At 44.7% G+C, this 26,485-nt stretch overlaps 1 protein-coding gene and 1 non-coding gene across 8 annotated transcripts in view; both read left to right on the plus strand.

Annotated features, from left to right (window-relative positions):
* Nucleotides 1-26,485, plus strand: part of ATP12A (ATPase H+/K+ transporting non-gastric alpha2 subunit) — a 54,599-nt gene that overhangs the window by 15,839 nt on the left and 12,275 nt on the right. For 2 of the 7 annotated variants that reach the window (XM_056542476.1, XM_056542475.1), the window contains 16 exons: nt 11,985-12,143; nt 14,405-14,464; nt 14,934-15,137; nt 16,637-16,750; nt 17,480-17,614; nt 18,518-18,635; nt 18,787-19,055; nt 19,735-19,933; nt 21,722-21,831; nt 21,915-22,049; nt 22,129-22,321; nt 22,408-22,583; nt 22,669-22,805; nt 22,910-23,060; nt 23,846-24,014; nt 24,816-24,970. In XM_056542476.1, the coding sequence (XP_056398451.1) occupies nt 11,985-12,143; nt 14,405-14,464; nt 14,934-15,137; nt 16,637-16,750; nt 17,480-17,614; nt 18,518-18,635; nt 18,787-19,055; nt 19,735-19,933; nt 21,722-21,831; nt 21,915-22,049; nt 22,129-22,321; nt 22,408-22,583; nt 22,669-22,805; nt 22,910-23,060; nt 23,846-24,014; nt 24,816-24,970 (2,484 nt within the window). Of the gene's footprint in view, nt 1-7,980; nt 8,099-8,239; nt 8,303-8,848; nt 8,946-10,976; nt 11,321-11,984; nt 12,144-14,404; nt 14,465-14,933; nt 15,138-16,636; nt 16,751-17,479; nt 17,615-18,517; nt 18,636-18,786; nt 19,056-19,734; nt 19,934-21,721; nt 21,832-21,914; nt 22,050-22,128; nt 22,322-22,407; nt 22,584-22,668; nt 22,806-22,909; nt 23,061-23,845; nt 24,015-24,815; nt 24,971-26,485 lie in introns of those variants that run through there. The other 5 variants (XM_056542474.1, XM_056542473.1, XM_056542472.1 and 2 more) reach the window with 5 other exon arrangements.
* LOC130294750 (U2 spliceosomal RNA) lies at nt 19,964-20,146 on the plus strand. The gene has a single exon (XR_008848621.1). It is a non-coding gene; the product is annotated as a U2 spliceosomal RNA (small nuclear RNA).

Below are 26,485 nucleotides of genomic sequence, written 5' to 3' on the forward strand. Positions count from 1 at the left end.
TGTGCCTATTTCAGACCTCCCGTCCTACCATTTCATCGTGGCTTACATATAAAGGATCAATCCAGTGTGGACATAATCCTTGCACATGCTGGAGTGTGATGCATGTTACCAAAACATTTGAATCTTATGTAACTAATAAATCGTAGATTATTAAACAGTATATTAATTGTAACAGCACTTATGTAGTTTTTCTTGGTTTCATGCACCACATGCAGAGTGCAGTACATGGGCTGCACTACAACCCCACTGAAGGTGAGGATACCAAAGCGTCAGACTTTCTGCCATATCAAAACATTGTTCTGAAGTTCATAATGGTTCTTTTTCCTCTTTAGTCGTTTCTGAAATCGAGAGATTCAGTCCACCCACAGGTAGAAGCTGCTGGACAGAGAAATATTTTGGATCTTAATTTTAGCCATGCGAGTTCCGTCTGGTCTGAACAGACGCCAAGATGTGATCCTGCATTTTTAATCTGTCAGAGTTTAGACCACCGGATTTGTGCCGTCTGCCAACCCTGTGTTGTTTTATATACATTTTCTACATTTTGTATGTCTATTGTCACAACATTTTAAAAGATATGAATAAATCTGGAAGTTTTGTTGTGAAATATACATCTGTAAGGGGTTAATGACTTCTCCGGCCCCCAAGGTGTGACCTGGAAGAATTGTTCTCCCTATATAAACCTGTGTATCTGTGCAATCAGTATATGACTAAGAACGCACCTGCGCTTGAAACGCGTCATTGTCTATCTGTCCGTGTGTGCTGGCTTGAAATAAAGCCGTGATTTGAAGCATCTGTGAGCTGGATTCCTTCTTCTTCCATTCGCACCGGTGTGCCGTCCAGCACTCACATCCGTGCTCCGGACGATATGTTTGAGTGAGCTGGTATAGTTTTCTTTTCTGTGCTATCTATCTATCTATCTATCTATCTATCTGTGGTGTCGGGGTGTGAGGTGCAGGGTAGATGTAGGGCAGATGTTATGGCCCAAGGGGGCAGATGCCGTGGGGCATCCCAGCTACTTCCGGCAGAAACGTGGAGTCTATTCACCATGCCACCACCGCCGATAGTCTATGTTTACTACCGCATGCAGAGCCCGCCCTCTCTCCACCCCTGTAAGGTATTTTGTGTGTAATGCACTGTACACTAATGTATTATGTCTGCATCTGCACTTTTTATGTAATTGCACTTGCCTCATGTAATGATCATGGTCAGATTGACCCTTATGCACTATGTGATCACTGTATAACCTATTTTAACTCTGTTACTATCTGTATGCAAATTACTCCGTCATTCAATGAAATTACTTCCTTAACCATATAAATTGTACCATTTGCACTTTGTACTTTGCTTGAGAAAGGCTGCATTGTTGCAGCTGAAACGTTGTCATGTGCTGGTTAATGGAATAAACACTATCCACCTTTTCCACTATATTGGAGTGCTGCAGTGATCTCTTGTATTTGTGTCTACTATTTGGAAACCTGTAACCGAGGAATTCCGCTCTGACTTGCACCCAGCCGCATTGTATTCTAATTGGAGTGCTGCTATCTTTTTCTTTCTGTGTATCTATCTATCTATCTACTGTATCTCATATCTATCATCTATCTCTTATTTATCACTATCTATCTCTTATTTATCTCTATCTATTTCCTATCTATATCTATCTCATATCTATCTATCTCATATCTATCTATCTCATATCTATCTATCTATCTATATCCTATCTATCTATCTATCTATCATCTATCTCACATCTATCTATCTCATATCTATCTATCTCACATCTATCTATCTCATATCTATCTATCTATATCTATCTATCTCATATCTATCTATCCATCTCATATCTATCTATCGATCTATCTCATATCTATCTATCTCATATCTATCTATCTCATATCTATCTATCTCATATCTATCTATCTCATATCTATCTATCTCATATCTATCTTTCCTCATCGTCCCCTCCGGCAGCACAACTGGGTAATACTGGTCATTTGACCACACACTAGGACCGCCCACCTAGACTCAATAAATTAATTAATTAATTAACACTGGGCCAAATTGCCCATAAAACACCCTCACCAACAGATCCACACTGTGTTTTTTTTGGTCCTCTTTGATGAGGGCCACACGCTGTTCGCCCATCTATCAGTCCTGCGGGGTCTGGGCTGCATCTTTGTACGTGAGTATGCTGCCAGTGCGGGGTCCTGGCCTTCCCTGCCACCCTATGTGCCGGTGCGGGGTCCCGGAGTTGCTCCTGGACAGGAGTAGGTGGCAGGGCTCAGTCAGTGAAGTAGCCTGACTTGGATGGAGCGGACCAGTGCGGGGCCTGGGCTCCGAAGCGGAGATGTCCGGACTCTGATTATAGGCTTATGTGGCGGTGAAGAATCCTGTCAGCCTATCCTGTCTACATGTCCCGTGATTGTACCTGGGTCCTCCGGCAGATGCTGTGGCGGTGAGTTTTCTTCTCTACCTTTTCCGGGCTGTGCGCGCGGCCTCCAGCTGCGCTTCTGTATACTGGAGGCGCGCTTGTGACGTCGGCGCCTCCTCCTGTGTGTTCCGGCGTCTTGGGCGCGCGGCCTCCAGTTGTTGCTTCTGTAGGCAGCAGCTGGGCGCGCGCTGGTGACGTCATTGGCGTCCTTCTCAGCGGGGTGCCGGCAGTTAGTTCTATATTAGACCGGGAGTCTGGTGTGCTCACCCTCTTGCTGGGCAGCCGGGCTCTTGGTCTAATAAGGTATTTAAGTTTTTATGGTGGTGTTTCCTGGGTTATGCTGCTGTTGCTAGCATTCTGGTTGCTGGTTTCTTCTTCCTGTATTGCAGATGTCGGAATCTGGCAGGAAGAAGAAGTCAAAGTCTAAACATAGATGCTGTATGTTCTGCAATGAACCCCTTCCTGATGCCTTCCCATTTGATGACTGTGAGCTCTGCTCTAAGAATATGGAGCAGAGGTCTCTAGGTTCCAGTAAAGTTAAGCGCTGTATAAGCTGTCTTCACCCGCTCGGGGCCTTATCCTCTTCCAATATCTGTGATGATTGTGCTCCTATTGAGAAGGAAGGCTTTGAGGATGAGGCTAGAGACTTCTTTTCATGGATGCGTGAACGCATGTCTGTACCTATTACTTCTGACAGCAGTGCGAAGCCTAAGAGAACTAGATCACATTCTAGTTCTTCATCTGATTCTGGGCCGGTGTGTTCCAAGAGAGTGAAGCGTGTAAAGAAGTCGGTCAAAGTTTTGTCTTCTTCTTCTGATAGCTCTTATAGGAAAAAGAGGAAGCATTATAAAAAGAAATTTTCCTCATCCTCCTCTTCTAGTTCCGGTTCGGAGTCCGATGTATCTGATGACTATTACTTGTTTAACTCTGAAAAAACTAACAAGTTGATAAATAAAGTGAAGAAATGTGTGGAGACAGGAAAAGATAAGCATAATATTAAAGGGAGAGAAAGACTCTTTTATTTTCCTAAGAAAAGGTCTAAACATCTATCAGGTCATAAGATACTTGAAAGTATCATGAATAAAGAATGGGAGATCCAGATTCAGACGTCTATACAGGTTAGACCCTTCAGTATCTAAACGGTGGGAGGAACCTGCTAGAGTAGATCCGGCGGTGGCAGGAATCTCCAAAAAAGCATTTTTTCCAGCTGATGATTCCATCCTGTTAAAAGATACCATGGATAAGAAAGCTGACACTTTGCTAAAGAGGTTACATATTAATATGGTGTCTTTAAATAAAGCAACTTTGTCTTCAGTCCCCGTATCCAGGGCTATGAGATTGTGGTCCAGCCAGCTCTCTCGCAAGTTAAAGAGAAAAATGCCAAATCATCATGCAAAAACTCTAATTTCCTCTATCAATTCTGCTACTGATTTCTTATGTGACTTTTCTTTAGATGTACTGAAGATAGCAGCCAAGTCTATGGCAGTAGCAAACTGCGTCCGCAGAGCTATCTGGTTAAAATCCTGGTCGGGAGACTCTTCATCTAAATCTCACTTTTGTACCTTCCCCTTCCAGCCAGGTAGACTATTTGGGAAACATCTGGATAAAGTCCTTAAGGATAAGAGAAGGGATGGTGGTCTGGTCCTGCCGCATTCCTTTCGCAGACCCTTCAGAGGGAACCGTAACCAAAGGGGCAGAGGAGGTTTCCGCAGGCGGAGTTTTCAGGAAAGACCGGATAAAAGGTTCCAGTTCAAATCTCAAGATAAGGGAAGAAAAAAGCCTCCAGGTCCCCATCTGCCTAAACCGGAGTTCTGACGCCAGAGGTATGGTTCCGGTAGGTGCAAGGCTTTCCCATTTCTTGGAAAACTGGGAAGAAATTACTTCCGACCGGTGGGTTTTGAACATAATCCGATCCGGTTATGCTCTGGAGTTTTGCCACCTGCCCAGGGACAGATATTTGCTCAATCTGGACAAAGACCAGCGGGTCTTAACTCTTCTGTCAGAATTTGTTGCAAAAAATGCACTCGAACCAGTTCCATCAGAAGAAGAGTTCCTAGGAGTGTATTCACGTGTCTTTCCTGTGCCCAAACCCGACGGAAAGTGGCGCTTAATTGTGGACCTTCGTTTTTTAAACAAACATCTTCTAAAAACCAAATTTCGAATGGACAACATCAGGTCCATTTATGGGATCGTCCAGCAAGGGGAAGTCATGGCATCACTGGACTTGAAAGATGCTTACCTACACATCCCTATCAAAGAAGAGCACAGAAGGTACCTCAGAGTAGCGATTTCCTCGGAAAGGGGAAAAATTTTGCATTACCAGTTTCGTGCTCTACCCTTCGGGTTGTCTCCTGCTCCTAGGGTATTTACAAAAATTGTGGTGGTCCTTGTAGCAGCCCTCCGGCTCCAAGGAATGAGAATCGTACCATATCTGGACGACTGTCTGGTTGTTGCCAACACCCCAGAGCTATTGAAGGATCATCTATCAGCCTGCATTCAGTTATTACAAAAAGTAGGATTCATTATAAACTACCAGAAATCGGAACTTCTTCCAACATCGCGGATTCAATTTCTGGGGTTGATGATAGATCTGCAAGCGATGAAGATTTTCCTGCCATCTGCCAAGATCAATTTGATAAAAAGAATGATACTGAGTCTGTATCACTTTCCGAGACTGACCATCAGAAGGGCGATGAGCATCCTTGGTCTCCTTACGGCGACCATAGAAGCGGTTCCGTGGGCGAAGGCGCACTTTCGACCACTGCAGCAGGAAATTCTTCTAGCCAACCAGCGTTTTCTTCACCTGGATGCTTCCATGAATGTTTCCTTCAAAGTCAGGACCAACCTTTTGTGGTGGACAAACAAACTACATTTACAGAAAGGAAAGAGTTTCGTTCCAAGCGACCAGGTAGTGATTACAACGGATGCCTCGGCTGTGGGTTGGGGTGCCCATTTAGGACAGTCATGGACTCAAGGTCTCTGGATCCCAACTGTCTCGAAGAAATCATCAAATTTCAGGGAGCTAAAAGCCATTCAGCTTGCCCTGCGCCATTACGAGTCATCTGTCTTAAAAAAATATGTCTTAGTGCGGACAGACAACGCTACCGCAGCTTTCTATATCAACAAGGAAGGCGGAACTCGTTGTCGCTCCCTCCAGAAACTCTGTGCAGAGATCATGAGTTGGGCGGAGCCTGTGGTTCTGGGTCTAAGAGCCATTCATATCAAGGGGGAGACGAATCTTCAGGCAGATCTTTTGAGCCGACAGACTCTTCAGGCAGGAGAATGGTCCCTAAGCACAAAATACTTCAACATGATAACGGAATTATGGGGAGTCCCAGAAATGGATCTGATGGCCACCAGGGAGAATCGGAGATTACTCAAGTTCGGTTCTCTCAGAAGACTCGACCGTCCGGATGTGTTGGACGCGTTCTCTTTACCATGGATCGGGAAGTTTCTGTACCTCTTCCCTCCACTTCCCATAATTCCCAAAGTATTGAGCAAGATTTTGGCAGAGTCACCATCTGTAATTCTAGTGACACCTTTCTGGCCCAGGAGGGCCTGGTTTCCGGTTGTCTTACATCTGTCAGGAGGCAAGTTCTTCAAGTTACCACCTGTTCCGGATCTGCTCCGACAGAAAGGGTTCTTGCATCCGCGTCCGGAGCGCCTTCAGTTGACGGCCTGGTATCTGAAGGGGAGAGATTAAGGCTTCTGGGTCTTTCAGATAAAGTAGTGAACACCTTGCTTGCATCTAGAAAGTCTTCTACAAATTTTATATATTCCAGATTGTGGAAGAAATTTCAATCTTGGCTGACGATGGAAGACCTGCAATTGTCATTGTCCTCGGTACTACAGTTTTTGCAAGCAGGATTTGATAAAGGACTCAAGCCAAACACTCTTAAAGTCCATCTTACTGCAATCAATGCTATGACTGATGGTAGATTTAACAATCAACCTCTTATATCTAGATTCTTCAAGGCTCTTAGAAGACTAGATCCACTGGTACGGCCTGCGGTGGCTTTTTGGGACTTATCCTTAGTTTTGAACGCATTAACGGAGCCACCCTTTGAACCTCTAGAGCTTATTGATCTAAAATGGCTTTCTATGAAGGTGTTATTTCTCATTGCAGTTACCTCCGCAAAAAGACTTGGAGAAATGCAGGCTCTTTCATCTAGAGAACCATATTTAAAAATTCTGCCAGATGGTGTTCGCCTCCGCACGATGCCGTCTTTCATTCCTAAGGTACCATCTGCGGCAAATGTTAATAAGGAATCTTTTCTCCCAGTATTTTGTCCCAATCCTAGCTCTAAGGAGGAATGTAAATTCCATACCCTGGATGTCAAGCGTGCTCTTATCTGCTATCTCTCCCGTGTTGAGGACTTCAGGAGAGAGGAAAATCTGTTCATCCTAACTGCAGGTGTCAGGAAAGGTTTAAAAGCCTCCAAAGATACTTTGGCACGATGGATTCGTTGCACTATCCTGGAAGCCTATGCTAAAGAAGGTAAAGATCCTCCAAATCCTTTGAGAGCACACTCGACTCGGTCTACCTCCACTTCGTGGGCAGAGAGAGAGCAGGTATCACTGTTGGACATCTGTAACGCGGCTTCTTGGTCCTCGTCATCAACTTTCGCCAGGCACTATCGCCTCGATATCCAGACCAAGGGCCCAGCCTTCAGCACCGGGGTTTTGTCCGCAGTTAAAAAGTATTGATTCCCCCCCTTTGTGTTCTATGTTATATCCCAGTTGTGCTGCCGGAGAGGACGATGAGGAAAGTGGGTATTTTACTTACCGTAATTCTACTTTCCTCGAGTCCCCGAAGGCAGCACACATACCCACCCAATAAATGTTGTTTTGCATCAATCGGTCTATTTTATTACACAGTGTGGATCTGTTGGTGAGGGTGTTTTATGGGCAATTTGGCCCAGTGTTAATTAATTAATTAATTTATTGAGTCTAGGTGGGCGGTCCTAGTGTGTGGTCAAATGACCAGTATTACCCAGTTGTGCTGCCTTCGGGGACTCGAGGAAAGTAGAATTACGGTAAGTAAAATACCCACTATCTCATATCTATCTATCTATCTATCTATATCCTATCTATCATCTATCTCACATCTATCTATCTCATATCTATCTATCTATCTATCTATCTGATATCTATCTATCCATCTCATATCTATCTCATATCTATCTATCTATCTATCTCATATCTATCTATCGATCTATCTCATATCTATCTATCCATCTCATATCTATCTATCTATCTATTGATCTATCTCATATCTATCTATCTATCTCATATCTATCTATCTATCTATCTTTCTATCTATCTCATATAAGAGTGTAGGGGCTCATGTAGTTTTCACAGAGGACCTGCCCAAGTATTACTTACCACAAAGTATCTTGGTCTAAAAGAATAAGGATGGTGATAATACGAAACCTTATGTGTTATAAAGTTATATAATTGTCTGGCTGAGCTCCTGCCTTCTCCTTTCTGCTGGGAGTACAGCGCCCCCTGCCTGTGGCCGCTCTGAGTGTAATGTAATCTTATCCTTAGCGTTGTCGTATAGTCTCATATTTAGGACTTGATGCTTTACATACATGAACAAGGCTTCAGCCCGGGCCACACTTCACAGTATTACTGAATGACGTCCGTCACCTGACCGACCCTTTTAAGGTGACTTTTTGTTATACTTTTCATTTCATGTTTGTCATTGATGGTGGTTCTGAAACATTTCATCATTTGAGATAACAACCAGTGCCCATATTCTACACTAGTGGTCTCCAAACTGTGCCCTCCAGATGTTGCAGAACTACAACACCCAGCATGCTCGGACAGCCAACAGCATTGATCCTTTGTCTGGCTCCAAACATACAGACGGTTAGATATTCTCATATATTGTCAGTGTTGACTGCATAGTTTCTTTTTTTTTTTTTTAAACAACATTTTTTTGTATTTTGAGAAAGAAAAAAAAATGTAAGGCTTCTTTCAATCTGCTGTTAGCACACGGCAGTGTGACGGACAACGGGGGAACCCGGGAAATAGCGGGGGACCCACTATTCTTGTCAAAAAAACAATGGTGCCCCTGGGCCCCCATAATAGTAAATGGGAGCTGTTGGGACCTGTTGTTGTTTGTTGCTCCTCGTAACGAGAAAGGCCGTTAAAGTCACCAAAAAAAAAAGAGAGAGACTTTAACGGTTGTTCTTAACGGGTCGCAACGGCAGTGTGATAGGGGCCTAAAATATTTATCTGGCATTTCAGCACTTTAGTAGAAGACACCGAGCTCTCAGGCTGTCAGCTCAGGAGGGGAGGACATTGGGGGAGATTTATCACAATCTGTCCAGAGGAAAAGTTGCCCAGTTGCCCATAGCAACCAATCAGATCGCTTCTTTCATTTTTGAAAAGGCCTCTGAAAAATGAAAGTAGAGATCTGATTGGTTGCTATGGGCAACTTTTCCTCTGGACAGGTTTTGATAAATCACCCCCAATAGTGTTATGCTGCTGCTGACCTGACTTATGGAGAGTATGTAGATGTACTGGTAGTGTGCGTATATGTTATTGCGGATGAACTATACATAGCGTTGAGCACTATCATACCGATGGTACTCTGAAGGCTACCAACTGATCGTATTGATTAGAATCATCTGCACACGCTTAGCGGTGCCAGTTTCTACTCTCTTGAATGTTTGTGTATAAATATATTTATGTATATATGAATATACACTGCTCAAAAAAGTAAAGGAAACACTAAGATAACACATCCTAGATCTGAATGAATGAACTAATCGTATGAAATACTTTCGTCTTTACATAGTTGAATGCGCTGGCAACAAAATCACACAAAAATGATCAATGGAAATCAAATGTATCAACCCATGGAGGTCTGGATATGGAGTCACACTCAAAATCAAAGCGGAAAACCGCACTACAGGCTGATCCAACTTTATGTAATGTCCTTAAAACAAGTCACAATGAGGCTCAGTAGTGTGTGTGACCTCCACGTGCCCGTAGGACCTCCCTGCACTGCCTGGGCATGATCCTGATGAGGTGGCGGATTGTCTCCTGAGGGATGTCCGCCCAGACCTGGACTAAAGCATCCACCAACTCCTGGACAGTCTGTGGTGGATGGAGCGAGACATGATGTCCCAGATGTGCTCAATCGGATTCAGAATTTGGGAATGGGCGGGCCAGTCCATAGCATCAATGCCTTCCTCTTGCAGGAACTGCTGACACACTCCAGTCACATGAGGTCTAGGATTGTCTTGCATTAGGAGGAACCCAGGGCCAACTGCACCAACATATGGTCTCACAAGGGGTCTGAGGATCTTATCTCGGTACCTAATGGCAGCAAGGCTACCTCTGGCAAGCACATGGAGGGCTGTGCGGCCCCTCAAAGAAATGCCACCCTACACCATTACTGACCCACCACCAAACCGGTCATGCTGGAGGATGTTGCAGGCAGCAGAACGTTCTCCACGGTGTCTCCAGACTCTGTCACATCTGTCACATGTGAACCTGCTTTCATCTGTGAAAAGCACAGGGCGCCAGTGGTGAATTTGCTAATCTTGGTGTTCTCTGGCAAATGCCAAACGTCCTGCATGGTGTTTGACTGTAAGCACAACCCCCACCTGTGGACGTCGGGCCCTCATACCACCCTCATGGAGTCTGTTTCTGACTATTTGGGTGGACAAATGCACATTTGTGGCCTTCTGGAGGTCATTTTGCAGGGCTCTGGCAGTGCTCCTCCTGCTCCTCCTTACACAAAGGCGGAGGTAGCGGTCCTGCTGCTGGGTTGTTGCCCTCCTACGGCCTCCTCCACATCTCCTGATGTACTGGCCTGTCTCCTGGTAGCGCCTCCATGCTCTGGACACTACGCTGACAGACACAGCAAACCTTCTTGCCACAGCTCGCATTGCTGTACCATATGGATGAGCTGCACTACCTGAGCCACTTGTGTAGGTTGTAGACTCCGTCTCATGCTACCACTAGAGTGAAAGCACCGCCAGCATTCAAAAGTGACCAAAACATCAGCCTGGAAGCATAGGAACTGAGAAGTGGTCTGTGGTCACTACCTGCAGAACCACTCCTTTATTGGGGGGGTGTCTTGCTAATTGCCTATAATTTCCACCTGTTGTCTGTTCCATTTGCACAACAGCATGTGAAATTGATTGTCAATCAGTGTTCTTCCTGAGTGGACAGTGTGATTTCACAGAAGTGTCAGTGACTTGGAGTTACATTGTGTTTTTTAAGTGTTCCCTTTATTTTTTTGAGCAGTGTACATATATGTGTGTGTGTGTATGTATGTATGTATGTATATAAATATATATATATATATATATATATATATATTTTTTTTTTTTTTTATCTATCTATATACGTACATATGTACATACAGTACATACACACATGTTGAGTTTATTTTTTATATATATATATATATATATATATATATATATATATATATATATATATATATCCCTCCACATGGGACCAGCAGACTCAAGGAGATCCCGTGAAGCAGTGACCTATTTTCGGTGTATTTTCTTTCCACCAGGTGAGGATTCGGGCTGGGTTACAGGAGATACCTGTCTCTGGGGAGGAGTCACCACAGCAGCTTCAGGGCTACATATAGGACCAGCAGCTCGATGCTCAGGCACAGGGATCTGGAAGGCTTTCCTGACCTGCCAAAAGATGTCAATGTACGGCGAGGACTGCAGCTAACACAGGCTCCTGGTTGGGACAACCACAACCTCTTAAGCTCTTGCATTTATCTACCTACTGGTGCCCACTTTGCTGACTTGGTATTATTACCTGTCTCGGTGCCTTTGTGACCTTATTCCAGACGTGAGCAGCTGGTTTCTGCAACAAAACAAAATAAGAAAAGAAATGGCAACCGAGGTAAGTGACTAAAAAGCGTAAAGTAGCGCAAATCACTATAGGACACGAGGTGACTCTGTGTGTGACTCACATGAAAATAGGATTCACTTTACATTCTAAAACGTCTCTGTGGCCATGTGATTCCCTTATCTCCTGGCACTCCTTAAAAGAGGGTGCAGCTGATCTAGCTGTGATACTATGTGACTAAACTAGAGATTATATTATATTATATAATATTATATCTGTTGTTTCCATCACAGACCATCCCAGAGTTTATGTACCAAAAGTTTGAAAGTGTTCCATTTGTCTTATCACCAAGTATCCAATATCCAGGACGATGCTGTAGATACTTTGTTTATTTTGTTGTATTACTAGTTGCATCAATGTTTGTGCAGGAATTTCTGATTCGGTTGTAGTTCACCCGGTCGTCTCATTGAGGAGTTAGTTGTCTCGTAACCATTTGTTACCTTTATTAAGTGGGAAGATTGTTGGCAAAAAAAAAAAAAAAATTTGACACTAGCCTTAAATTTCATATAAAAATCTAAATAAACATATTTGTTCCTTTTGAGTGCGAGATCCTTCAGACTAAACCTTCCTTCTGTCCCTTTTCTCTGGGGGTCGTTCCAGCATCGACCTCTCTTATATCGGAGTCACTAATGCTCTCCATGTTCTATTTGTATGGCAGGCGACTCCTGATGTTTACAGTACAGCGATTATAGGAACAAAGGACATGGACAATGCGGAGAAGGTAAAGGAGGAAGACCTGGGTCCAGAAGGGAAGAAGAATAAGAAACAGAAGAAGAAAGACAAGAAGGTTGATGACCTGAAACAAGAACTTGAGCTGGTGAGGAATTCTACAAAACCCAATATTTATCATTATTATTATTATTTTTTATTTATTTATTATTATTGTTGTTGTTGTTGTTGTTTTTTATTATTATTGTTATCGTTATTATTATTGTTGTTATTATTGTTTATCATTATTGTTATTATTATTAATAATATTAATAATTCAATACTAATATATATATATATATATATATATATATATATATTAGTAATAATAAATACTTTGCGATTCTGGAGGTAGATAAGGAGACAATTGGATATTACAGAATTACAGTAGTGTCTTGTATGATATCAAGTCTTATATTACATGGGTAGTATATAATATAATATAATCTAGAATCATAGACCAGTAATCTGCTATATAGACGCCATGTTTATTCAATGTTGTCTTTGTGATACAATGGGGGAGATTTATCAAAACCTGTGCAGAGGAAGAGTGGTGCAGTTGCCCATAGCAACCAATCAGATTGCTTCTTTCATTTTCCACAGGCCTCTTTAGAGGCCTGTGGAAAATGAAAGAAGCAATCTGATTGGTTGCTATGGGCAACTGCACCACTCTTCCTCTGCACAGGTTTTGATAAATCTCCCCCAATGTCCCTTATAGAATGAATGTGAGGTCCAGCACTTCGATGATGAGCAGCTTTATTGAGATATACAACACACTGTAAAACGACAGTCAGACGAGTTTCGATCGCACGCACTCTTCCTCGGTGACCTTGGTCACCGAGGAAGAGCGCATGCGCTCGAAACGCGTCTGACTGTCGTTTTACCGTGTGTTGTATATCTCAATAAACCCGCTCATCATCGTAGTGCTGGACCCCACGTTCATTCTTCAGTCACGCTGAGTGCCTTGCCGGGCACCCGTCCGAGCACCCGAGCAGTGAGAAGTGAGCTGGACTTTGTTTCTTGTTGAATGTCCCTTATAGTATCATATCTGTACATTACATGGATCGTAGAGGGCCACATGTACAGAATAGACCATTTAAGATCCACATATACACTGACTGTTCTGTGCTGATAACCACAAACCAAGGGGAATGAGGGATTTCCACATCTCCCAATTGTCGTGTCTACTATTATATATCAATAATTGGCTGTATGGATGCAGTGTTTTATGTGGTTTTTGTGTTGTGTAGTATTTAGTAACATTTGCATACATGTCATATCATTGTCTTCTTCCACGAGTTTTATTTATATAGTTTCCTATACATTGGGACAGAGTCTTTCTTGTGGGTGATAGGGTGAGATACCTTTCCAGCCTTGTAGATCACAGCTTCATATAGTATTTGCCTTGGTCTCCTCTGCCACATACCAGGACATGCACTAGACACACTTACGCTCATTGAATGTTGAGTGGGTCACAAGAGGTTTACATTGTGGGGCGTTTTACAATGAAGAAAGAACCATATTGTCCATTGTGTGATCCAGAGTGTTACATTTTCCAGGATTACACCTTATGTGTCCCAACTAGTGGCTGCTGAATAACTATTACTATGTAGCGATCCCAACAATAATAAAACATATGTAGACGATCAATCAGGATACATATGTTGTAGCGGAGCTGGAAGTGGATCCTCTAACCTGTGTGGCTGATGACTCGGACCGTATCGGGAATGGAGTCTAAGGTGCCACTGGTCTTCACCAGAGCCCACCGCAAGGCAGGATGGGCTTGCTGCGGCAGGCGACACCCAGGTCGCTACCCCTGACACGGCTCGACCACACAGGTAGCTGGGCAAGGCGAGGTACCGAATGATAAGGCAGTAGCGTAGTCAAACATAGCTAAAGGTCAAGGCAGGCGGCAAAGGTGAGGAGTCAAATAACGTAGCAGGAAGGTCTGGATATACGGGTAAGGCAAACAGTCAATAAGGAACACTTAATCTCAGGCTAGGGGCACTGAAGATCCGGCAGGGAAATGTGGGAGGTGCTGGGTCTTATAATGTGGTGTCAGATGCAAACACTAATTATGGGCACACTTGGCCTTTAAATTTCAGAGCTCCGGCATGCGCGCGCCTTAGGAGACGGGGACGCGCGCCCCGGAGCTTAGACACAGAAGCAGTGGAACGGGGTGAGTGAGGGGCTGGGATTCGCATTCGGGCACGTCCCGCGATGCGAATCCCAGCCCCGCCTGCAGATGGGGAGCCCAGGACACTGCGCTCACGGCCGGAGCTTGTGGGTGGAGCGCAGCGCGTTACATATGTGTTCCACTCTATATATATATATAAATATTTTCAAGGTTTTTCTTGTTTTTCCCTTCAGGAAGACCATAAACTTGACACTGAACAACTGGAAGACAAATATGAAACAAGCGTGCTCAAAGTGAGTATGAGAACCCGGAGCGCTCTGGTTCGTAAGCCTTTTAACAAGCTTGGCACAGACTCTGTGGGCATCGGCCTGTGACAAGTGGCTTCATCCAGCCTGTACCACCTCCTGTAGAGATACCATCAGAGGATGTAATCCCCATGACCTGCGCTGGTTAATCAGTACTTAGAATTACGGTGGGAATTCTTTATTCTGAAGACAAGTTTATAGTCAATGGAAAACAAAGTGGGACAAGACGTTTTCAGAGATATTATCGATGTCGCCTCCCAGTGTCGTCTCTTTACTAGGCTGATGCCACAAGTTATAAGAACACAGGGATAATCTCTTCCCTATAGGTTCGGGGATGATTTTAACAGCTCCTTGGCCTCAGTTTGCTTACACTTTCCCTGCCAAGCAGCCATAAACACTGTAACAAGGCTCACGCTGCGTGTAGTAACCAGGTCATTTTGCTCTTCCTTCCTGATAGGGTCTCACCCATGCAAAAGCTGCAGAGGTTCTGGCTCGTGATGGTCCCAACACACTAACTCCCCCTAAAGGCACCCCGGAAATTGTGAAGTTCATGAAGCAGATGATTGGCGGCTTCTCCCTCTTGCTGTGGGCCGGTGCAGTACTCTGCTGGATCGCATATGGAATTCAGTACTCTCAGGACAATAATGTAGCCCGGGACAATGTAAGTAACACCCTACACCATCCATTTAGTGTTTTTTTTTTTATTTTATTTTTTATTTTATTTTAGAAAACAAATAATATCAAACTGCAAAGACATAATGAAAAGTATAAAGATAACCATTAAATACACACAGATAGCTGGGAAAGGCAGGATCTGGTACAAACCAATTGTGTGGAGGCAAACAATAAATTGCGCGTCTTTGCAATATGGCTAAAGGCGATCGGATGCGGTTGTCTTTATCTCAGTCTACACAGTCAAGTAGAAAAGGATCAAAGAAGGGATAAGAGAGGAGAGGGGGATTAGGGTGTACTAAGATGGTGTCCACAGCTTTGTATTGTAGCCAGGGAGCCCAAAGCCAGTGGAAGTGTGTATGGGTGTGATTTTATTCTTAGGATAACCCCTTTAATAGCTGCACATACCTAATGGAGTCCAAGATCCTTCTTTAGGAAAAAGCAGCCTTCATACCTAGTGCATAGTTATAGGGGTGCAAAGGTAGCATGGGCCCCGAAGCAAATATGCCCCATAAGAGACCAGTATTAGAAATTTCCCATGGGGCCCTGTGGCAGATTTTGTATCGGGGCCCAGAAGCGGCAAGTTACGCATCTGTTGATACCTAACTGCTCCTGAACTGATCCAGATGTCCCAGGCCATTGGTACCACTCGTCCCTACTAAGCACACGGAACAGTTATTACATTATTTAGGTACAGTGACCCCTCGACCTATGATGGCCCCGACATACGATCATTTCAACATGCGATGGCCTCTCAGAGGCAGCATCAACATACGATGCTTTTGTATGTCGGGGCCATCGCATAAACGGCTATCCGGCAGCGCAGACTGCTTCAGCTGCCACCGGATAGCAGTTTACGGTGCCCCATGTGGTCCACTGACGATCACTTACCTGTCCTCGGGGCTCCGGCGCGTCCTCTTCAGGATCCCCTGCATCGTCGGCGCTCTCCATCGTTGTCATCACGTCGCTGCGCACGCCGTCCCGTCATCCAATAGGAGCGGCGTGCGAAGCATTGTGATGGCGGCAACGGAGAGCGCGGATGCTGGGGAAGAAGAGGCCTTGCCTGAGCGTCGGGGACACCCCGGGGACGTGGCGACAGCGATGGGCGGCGACATCCAGGGCAGCGGTGACGAGCGGTGACGGTCTGGAGCGGCGGGGACAGTTGAGTACAACTTCCTCTAACAGTGGTCTACAACCTGCGGACCTCCAGATGTTGCAAAACTACAACTCCCAGCATGCCCGGACAGCCGTTGGCTGTCCGAGCATGCTGGGTGTTGTAGTTTTGCAACATCTGGAGGTCCGCAGGTTGTAGACCACTGTCCTATACTTTACATTGCATGGATCAGATATGTTAGTACCAGTCTCGGGTATGACAGAGATTTGCGAGGCAAACCTTTTCTATGGTAGCATAGACCTCTCGTTTTATAGACGTCTTGCGTATACATTTATGCTTTGCGCACTTCTGACTAATGTTTTCTATCTTCTCAGCTTTACCTTGGTGTTGTTCTGGCCGTGGTTGTCTTCCTCACTGGCTGTTTCGCCTATTTCCAAGAGGCTAAAAGCACCAACATTATGGCGAGCTTCAATCAGATGATCCCACAGGTCAGTGAACATTCCTCATGGGGTCCCCTGGACACCTATTCCCTCCAATGGAGCTAATCTGCAATACCAGATACCACCCACAGGCAAGAGTGGTGCTGTTTCTGGAAGAAAGCAGTCATGTTTTTCTAATTCTTTACAACTCCTTTTTGGGACAAGGGACTCTAAAACAGTTTTTCTAAAATACAATTATTCTGTTCTTCCAGTATTAGTTTCGATATGGTGACATGTTGATAAGTACTAATTAGCATGTTGACAAGTATTAATCAGCCCTTATCGTGACACGAGGCTGATATATGAGCGCCATACGCTAGCCAACTAGCTCTCTAGCGTTGACTCGCTTTTTTCCTATATTATATTTTCTTTTTGGCTGCACCATTAGAGCACTATTATTTGGTTAAGATTTTTAAGCGTATAACTATTAAAAGTTACATTTTAATAAGGCACCTCAATCCTTCACAGGGATCACTTTTTTCTACCTTTAATTGCCGTGAGGTAATACCTAACTAAGGTTCATGTATAGCCCCTTACTATATACATTCTATCTAATCCTTTATGGACACCCCCAACTATCCATCACAATGAAGGAGGAGTAAAGAGGGGGTCTGGCTGTGAATTGTGGGCTGGTTGGAAAACACTGGAAAAGACACTAATGTGGACTAAAATGTACCAGAAAAGGTGCATTTACATTCATAAATGTGATGGCAATGACTCTTATTTTTGTGTCTCCAGCAAGCTATTGTGATTCGGGAAGGAGAAAAACTAGAGGTCCCAGCCACGGAACTTGTTGTGGGAGATCTGGTGGATATCAAAGGTGGAGATCGAATCCCAGCAGATATCAGGATTGTATATGCTCAAGGCTGCAAGGTAATCTTCACTACAAGTCTGTTCCTAGTTGGTTATTCTTTAACCAAACAACTAAAGTAATTCTTAAGCATTTGATTCCTGAAGATGACTATACCTGAGCACACGTGACATAGAAAAGGGGAGCTTTAAAGGGGTTCTCCACCATAAGGTGATTTTAGTACGTACCTGGCAGACAGTAATGGACATGCTTAGGAAGGATCTATGCTTGTCTTAGGGTTAAATGGCTATGCTGTGAGATTACCATAACACTGTGGCTAGCTTTTTGTGAATTGGTATTTCCTGTTTGAGTTTTCTTCTTTGCCTACAAATCCCATAATTCCATTTTCCTCCCTCCCACGCATCAGCCACCCCACCCATTGAAACATAAATGAGCTGCATCCATTCAAAAGACCTGTGATTTTCAATCAGGGTGCCTACAGCTGTTGCATTAGTTGCAGATTGATCCCTCTCAACTGGTGCCAGGTGGTTATAAAGATTTGTAAATTGCATCAATTAATCCTTCCAGTACTTATCAGCTGCTGACATGGACAGAGGGGGCAGCAGAGAGCGTTGTGGTCAGATCGGTCAGACAACGTCCTCTGGAGCATACAGCAGCTGATAAGTACTAGAAAGGGTTAAGAATTTTAAATAGAAGTAATTTACAAAATGGTATAACTTCCTGGCACCAGTTGATTAAAATTTTTGTACCCCTTTAAGCAGATGAGCATTTACCTAGTGGTCCTTGGACTAATGTTATGGCGTGGGGGTTGGAGGGGGGGGAGTACATAGCATAGTTGCAAGTTTTTTGATGTGTACTTCTATGGGGTTGTACTCCTGGTCTCCTGCACCCATCTTATAAATCATACATTTTTGGGGGATAAACATGGGTGTTTGTCTTGAATTTCACCTTTACCTTTATTTCAGGTGGACAACTCCTCTCTAACTGGTGAGTCTGAGGCTCAATCTCGATCCAGTGAATATACACACGAAAACCCTCTTGAGACTAAAAACATCGCCTTCTACTCTACCTTCTGCCTGGAAGGTAAGGACATGAGCCATTCTCTTCTGTCTGACCTGTTAGGGTGGTCAGTACACAGTCAATGACATTCCTCACATTCTATACAACTGTATGAAGCAGAGCTCAGATTGTGGACATGTTCATGTGCCCTTACAAGTTCTTTACTCTTCTGTAGGAACAGCAAAAGGTTTTGTAATAAACACTGGTGACAGGACGATTATTGGTCGGATTGCTTCATTGGCCTCTGGAGTTGGTAATGAAAAGACCCCCATCGCTGTGGAGATTGAACACTTTGTGCACATTGTGGCCGCCGTGGCTTGTTCAGTCGGAGTTCTGTTCTTCATCATTGCTATGTGTATGGGATACTCAGTTCTCAATTCCATCATCTTCCTCATTGGCATCATTGTGGCCAACGTGCCTGAGGGGCTTCTCGCCACTGTCACAGTAAGTACTTGCTCTCCTTGTTTATCCGTAAGACACAGAAGTAAGACATTTCTGAAATGACCTGTACAACCTGTATGAAGCCATTAACACCGATCTGTCTCTAGGCTGGCTGTCATCTATAGGTTACACATCGAAAAAAAACATGTCAGCTTTCTTGCATACAATTTCTTTAGGCAGAGACAGCGCTGCTCTCGTCTATACACTGGTTGCGGTATTACATCTTAGATTGGGCTCATATGAAGATTTTCAAAAAATGCCAACATTCTGTGCACGTACAGGCATGGGTCCTGTTGATTTTAATAGTTTGAATGTAGTCACTATGTTGAAATGTGAGAGAATAAATGTATACATGTGGGAAATATCCTGAACGTAGTCATTAGCTGACTACATTCCAGCCATTAAAGTCAATGGAGCCCCTGTCTGTGTGTGCACATATGCCTGCATCCCAGTTTGACAGTTTGCAGATGTAATTGTAATGGGAACCTGGCTTTAGCGGCATTCATTTGAATAATGGACGCATCGCGCTGTCACGGTAATAAAGCAGTCTTGCTTTTTCAACCCTATTCAACCCCTTTCATGATCACGACAAATCGACTTGATGAAGAAATGACTGGTCCAAATATGAGAACCGGAGGCGTACACAGTGGTGACTGAACCTTCTCACTTTGCTGCCTTTTAGGTAACACTCTCTTTAACTGCAAAGCGAATGGCAAAGAAGAATTGTCTTGTGAAGAACTTAGAGGCTGTGGAGACACTTGGTTCTACTGCCGTCATCTGTTCAGACAAAACCGGAACCCTGACACAGAACAGAATGACTGTAGCTCACCTCTGGTTTGACGATCAGACACATTCGGCAGACACGAGTGAAGATCAATCACGTACGTATGTAAATAACACAAGCAGCTTTTATCGCTTCTCGGCCTTTTGGCTAAGATCAAGTGTAGTATCTGTTCTTATCAGTGGTTTAGTCTTTGCCATTGATGTAGGATGGATGCTGCATGGAGGAGCAGATGTTCCGGGGCTGGTGCCACGTAACCAGCTCAACGGCTGTCCTGATGTGACCTGTTTCCTCCGGGTCTCGCCATGAGGTAGAGGGGTGTAGAGCCAAGGTACGTCTGTGCCTCGGGGAGTGGTGACCCTGAGGTGCCGAAACTCACTGGGTGTTATAGCTCACTGAGTGAAAGCACTGCACCATTACTCTTCACCTTTGGCACTCACCCTTGGTATCCCTGCCTTCTGGCTAGGATCAGGGAAATGTTTATAGATCCGGCCGGATGACCGGGCAGTATATCTGCACTCGTCCACTTATTTATAATTTTTTTGTTTGTCACTGTGCCACTTTTATGTGTCTGTTTTTGTACACAGGATTGTCAGGATGCGGTAGCCCTTCTGGGTGTCCCTCCTGGCGGTCTAGGGGAGGTGTGTGTGGCCATTAGGTACCTCACCTCCCTGCAACCCCTGGGCATCTTGGCTTCTGTCAAGATGCCATCAGTATACGGCTCCTCGATTGATACCTTGGCTAACGCCTAGGTTGAAGCCAGGAGCATTTTCGGCCCCTTAGTAGCTTCGGCGAAAAGGGGCATCGAACCTGGATACTTGCAGGTGCCTTTTGGCCCGGAGGTGAAGGGTAGGTTTGTTGGGGGGCCTCTCTCCTGTTGGAGAAGGGCTTAGCGATAGTCCGCATCCTTTGTGCACGTTTTTAAGTGCGACACGTTTGCACTTTTTCTTGCACTTTGGGTGATAGAGAGCACTTGCCTCGGCTTACGTGTTTTTAGTACCTTGTTCTGGAGAGGCACCACTCACACTTAAAAGCAAAAATATCAGCAAATTTTCTTTGAGTCTACTTCTGCACTTTAGGAAAAGAATTTGGGGGAGATTTCTTGAACTGTCATATAGTAAGATATATATCCAAATGCAGAAATGTAGAAAAATGGAGCACTCACCAGGTCCTTAATAGAGAAAACTTCTTTATTTCATCAAAAGTATTCATGGCGTTCTCATGGAGTGAGGGAGAGTGGACAGGAACAAGGGGGTGGGGGAGTGGGATGGGGACAGTCCGTATCGCGCAGACAGCGCTTCGTCAGGCCCCTCTATTAAGGACCTGGTGAGTGCTCCATTTTTCTACATTTCTGCATTTGAATATATATCTTACCTCTTATGTGAGCACCGGAATGGTCTGTCAGCTGCATGAGTTTGACGTATGGTCCCTTGTATGAAGTAACAGTGCCGGGTAGTCTCTATGTTGGACCGATTTGTCATATAGTAAGATTTTCTTTGTTGTCCATAGCAACCAATCAGAGCTCAGCTTTCATTTCTCATATTGCTCTGGTAAAACAAGCTGAGCTCTGATCGGTTGTTAGGGGCAACACCGAGCCTTGAACCACACTACAGAATTTCCGTCCTAAATTTTCACAAGCAGTCTCATCCGAAATTGACACTTAATGTCCATGGCAATCTCCACTGTGGCAAAATCCAATTTTGTGAGTATCATGTGCTGAAGATTCCCATTGATATTGATGGGATTCTGCTGCAAGTGGAATTTCCTTGCGGAAATTGCGTAGTGTGAACAGGCCCTACTATAGGGCAGCTTGATAACTCTCCTCTGTAGTTTCTTTTGTATCAGAGCTCATGGCATAGTTTTTTATACGACATATTTATCTTTCCAGATCACACTTTTGAGCAAATATCGGAAACATGGAAGGCCTTGTGCAAGATTGTGTCTTTGTGTAACCGCGCTGAGTTCAAGGCTGGACAGGAAGATGTGCCGATCATGAAGGTATGTCCGTCTGTTAGTAGGGCCCTCCTTTTAATATAACCCTCTGTTAGTAAGTTAGTAGAACTCTCCTTTTATCTTTACAGAAAGTTGTAGTTGGAGATGCCTCGGAGTCAGCCCTGTTAAAATTCTCAGAGGTGATCAATGGAAATGTGATGCAGATCCGGGCTCAGAACAAGAAAATCTGTGAAGTCCCCTTCAATTCCACTAACAAGTTCCAGGTACAGCATCTTCCTTCACAGATACATATAGGGATGCACACGTGTCTCGTAAGCTAACGGAGACCTCTTGTATTTCCAGCTCTCAGTACACGAGACCGATGACCCTGAAGACCCCAGATTACTGCTGGTCATGAAAGGTGCCCCGGAAAGAATATTAGACAGATGCTCCACCATTATGCTCACAGGCAAGGAGCTGCCACTGGATGAGAACATGAAGGAAGCCTTCCAGTCAGCTTACATGGAGCTTGGAGGACTCGGAGAGAGAGTATTGGGTACAATAGATGTCTATAATAAGATGAAGTGTAAATGTTTTTTTTGGTGCACCTTTACTTACCTTGCCGCTCCTGTCTCCTTCTAGGATTCTGCCATCTGTATCTCCCGGCAGATCAATATCCTCCATCCTTTGAATTTGACACAGAATCCATGAATTTTCCAACCACAAACCTCTGCTTTATTGGACTCATGTCCATGATCGATCCTCCCCGCTCAACCGTGCCAGATGCTGTGGCCAAATGTCGTTCTGCAGGAATTAAGGTAGGAATTCTTCTCGGACACGATCATAAGGCACGCTCAAAATATGTGATACATACTGTAATGTGCTGTGTTTTATTTCACGTAGGTCATCATGGTAACTGGAGACCACCCAATAACAGCAAAGGCTATAGCTAAAAGCGTCGGTATCATTTCAGCAACCAGTGAAACAGTGGAGGATATTGCCAAACGCCTGAACATTTCTGTGGAGCAGGTCAACAAGCGGTAAGATCCTTGTCCTGTATATTCCAATGTCCCCCATTATACACAGTACAGTCCCCGCAGAACTTTCTCCTGGCAAGACTCTTGACTTTTTTTTTCCGGTACAGTGATGCAAAGGCGGCCGTGGTGAATGGTGGAGAGCTGAAGGATATGACTTCAGAAGACTTGGATGACATTCTGACCAATCATTCAGAGATTGTGTTTGCCCGGACGTCCCCTCAGCAGAAGCTGATCATAGTGGAAGGCTGTCAGAGACAAGTGAGTAGGGATTCTCGATAATATACGTTGTATGGTTTAATTTGGGGGAAAATTCTGCCTACTATTAGGATACGTTCACACGAGCGGATCCCCAGTGCGTATTACGCTGCGGATCCGCCGCTGAAGGACTGCTGTATGCTGCCTTTACAGGTGCCTGCTCAGAGCGGCAATACGCCTCTACGAGCAGACACACTGCCATGTGCGATTTGCCTAGTGCATGCGCAGTATAATCGCACATCGTGGCAGCTCTCGGCCTAGCTCATAGAGCAGGGGGAGCGGCCGCGTTGTGTGCAAGTACACCGCGCATGCGCAGCAACTCGAACATCGCTTTAGGTGCGTCTGCTTGTAGCGGCGTATTGCCGCTCCGAGCAGGCATCTGTGAAGGCAGCATACAGCGGCGGTAGCCGCAGCGTAATACACGCTGGGGATCTGCTCGTGTGAACGTACCCATAGGCTATGTTTACACAGTTGAAATTATGCAAAGGACATTACGCAAATAGCGGGCACCGGCTGGAATGCGCTGGCGCTAGGAATGCTCAGGGATGCGCCGTGTCCATAGACGCCATTGCATTTGTGAGTGACTTTTGCTGACAGACTGGACATGTTCATTCTTTCAGTGGACACCAGAAAGTCCGCCATGTGTGCGGCGCAGCAGAATGCCAATGAAACCAATGGCAGCAACAAAATTTCCGAGTGGAATTTTCCAACCAATGTGTGAACATGGTCTTGTGGACCTTCCTGTAGGTAGGACTATAATAGACGAATCCTGTACTTCTGTGTTTCAGAACTTTGTGGTCGCTGTGACTGGCGATGGTGTCAATGACTCTCCGGCTCTGAAGAAAGCGGACATTGGCATTGCCATGGGTATTGCTGGTTCAGATGCTGCCAAAAATGCCGCAGACATGATCTTGCTGGATGATAACTTTGCTTCTATCGTCACCGGAGTAGAAGAAGGTAAAGTGTGCGACTTATGTACAGTTCTTCACAAGGACATCAGTGTTTTTTCTTCATCATATACACGGACATAGCTCTAGACCAGCATTTCCTAACCAGGGTGGCTTCAGCTCTTGCAAAACTACAACTCCCAGCATGCCCAGACAGCCTTTGGCTGTCTGGGCATGCTGGGAGTTGTAGTTTTTCAACAGCTGAAGGAACCCTGGTTGGGAATTACTGCTTTATCTCACCATACCTCCCAACCGTCTTGGATCTGTCGGGTCATTCCCGGTGGGATAAAGTAGTGTTTCTCCACCAGGGTGCCTCCAGCTGTTGCAAAACGACAACTCCCAGCATTCTGGGAGTTGTAGTTTTGCAACAGCTGGAGGCACCCTGGTTGGGAAACCCTGCTCTAGGCCAAACATACCACAGGCCCCCTAATATCTATATACAGTGGCATATATACAAAAATACTCCCTATCTATCTGACGGACAGAGAACTCAGATAAGATGCGTACCAGGTCTTACTTTGAATTTTTAGACTCGCCCGACAGGTTTTAAGGCCGATACAGATCTGAGCGTTAAATTTTTGCAAACGGACATCACTGGAACAGTAAACTCATAAAAGCTTTGTTTGCTGAATGCTATCAAAATGACCCCCGGGGCCAAGACTTGTGACAGGTCCCATTGTCATGTGGAGTGTGTGTGTATCTAGGGGGAGCATTGATCCCGCTGCACTAGAAAATGGCAAATCCCAGTGTCCTTATTGCTGTTTCATTTGTTTGTTTAATGAATTTATTTATTTTTTATTTTATTTCACAGGTCGTTTAATTTTTGATAATATTAAGAAGTCAATTGGCTACACCCTGACCAAGAACATTGCTGAGCTTTGCCCATTCCTGATCTACATCATTGCTGACATCCCACTCCCTCTGGGTACCATCACCATCCTGTTCATTGACTTGGGCACTGACATTGTGAGTACGACTGTGGCTTTTGTTATTGACGGTGCTGGGCTTGTAGAGGTGGCGGTGTTTTTTCTTTCGCATATAAACTGACATAGTTTTAGGCCAACCAGGGTGCCTCCAGCTGTTGCAAAACTACAACTCCCAACATGCCCGGACAGTCAAAGGCTTACCGAGCATGCTGGGAGTTGTAGTTGTTTAACAGCTGGAGGCACCCTGGTTGGGAAACACTGCTCTAGGCCAAACATATCCATAGGCCCCCTATTATCGCTATACAGTGGGATATACGAGTGTAGACAGAGGCAGAGATGGCACTACTAGGCACTGGCTTATCGGGGGTTAATTCTGATCAGGAACGGAATAGCAGCGCAGCACATACAGACGATCTAATGCCGAGTCAATGGTGGTGCTAGAATGTAAGGCAAAGGACAGGCCTGATAAATATGCAGTAGAATAGATAAACAGAAACATCCGCACTCACCGCAGGATACAAGAATCGAAACTCCTATATGGACCGGGACTGCAGAGATATGTGGGTGCTCAGAGAGGCAGTCACTGGTAATTTCGCGCAGCATGCGCTTCTCCGGCCTCTGCAGTCCCGGTCCACCGGCGTGTCCACATAGGAGCTTTGAGTCTTGGATCCTGCGGTGAGTGCGGATGTTTCTGTTTATCTATTCTACTGCATACAGTGGTATATATGAATACTTTTTGAGTACGACTGTGGCTTTTATTATTGGGGGGTGCCGGGCTTGTTTAGGTGGAAGTGTTTTTTCTTTACCATATGTGGTGTCTGGGGTGTTGCAATGATATTACAGGGTCTGGTGCTATTAACCCTTACTTGTCGTGACGCCAGAGTGAGGTTTGCTTAGTATAGGAGATCCTGCCTCCAAGCGGCCCACAAATGGCAGGGATAGTAAACGGAATGTCCACAGCAGAATTTATGAGATAACTGGGAACTTTTACTTGAACTTTTATGCAACAGTCTTTACAATTATACAGTGTCTCTCCAGGTAACCGGGATGCAAGTTCCTCACAGGCTTTGCTGGGACTTATAGCTTTTAGCTTTAAGCAGGCCACTGTGCTACTAATTATAAGATTTGAGTTGAATAGTAGTCACACAGGATTTGTAGGTTGAGCTTTATAACTCACGGTTTTAGCGGCTGCTGGATCTTTAGGCTTCGGCCTAGTTGAGATGAATGAAGTTCTGCTGATTGTGCTTGCTTGATAGTCCGGAACTAAGAGAGGGAATTTACAGACTACAGCCCATTATATATTAAGGGGGTTGGACTAATCCCATTGGTTGCAAAGCCTGTAAGTCCTGAACCAGGGAACTCTGGGTACATCACATGACACTATCGCATGAAGGTCCTAAACATTTATACAACCCTTTTCATATACCACGTGACCCGGGTAGGTCCTATACATTTATATACTTTACAAAGATACATTTCTATGAGGCGACCAAGGGCCCTGTAGAATGGAGGGACTCTAGCTAAGGGGACTTTAGACAGGGAAAGGACAAGGACA

Source organism: Hyla sarda, chromosome 10 (genome assembly GCF_029499605.1).
Source record: "Hyla sarda isolate aHylSar1 chromosome 10, aHylSar1.hap1, whole genome shotgun sequence".
Taxonomy (NCBI): Eukaryota; Metazoa; Chordata; class Amphibia; order Anura; family Hylidae; genus Hyla; species Hyla sarda.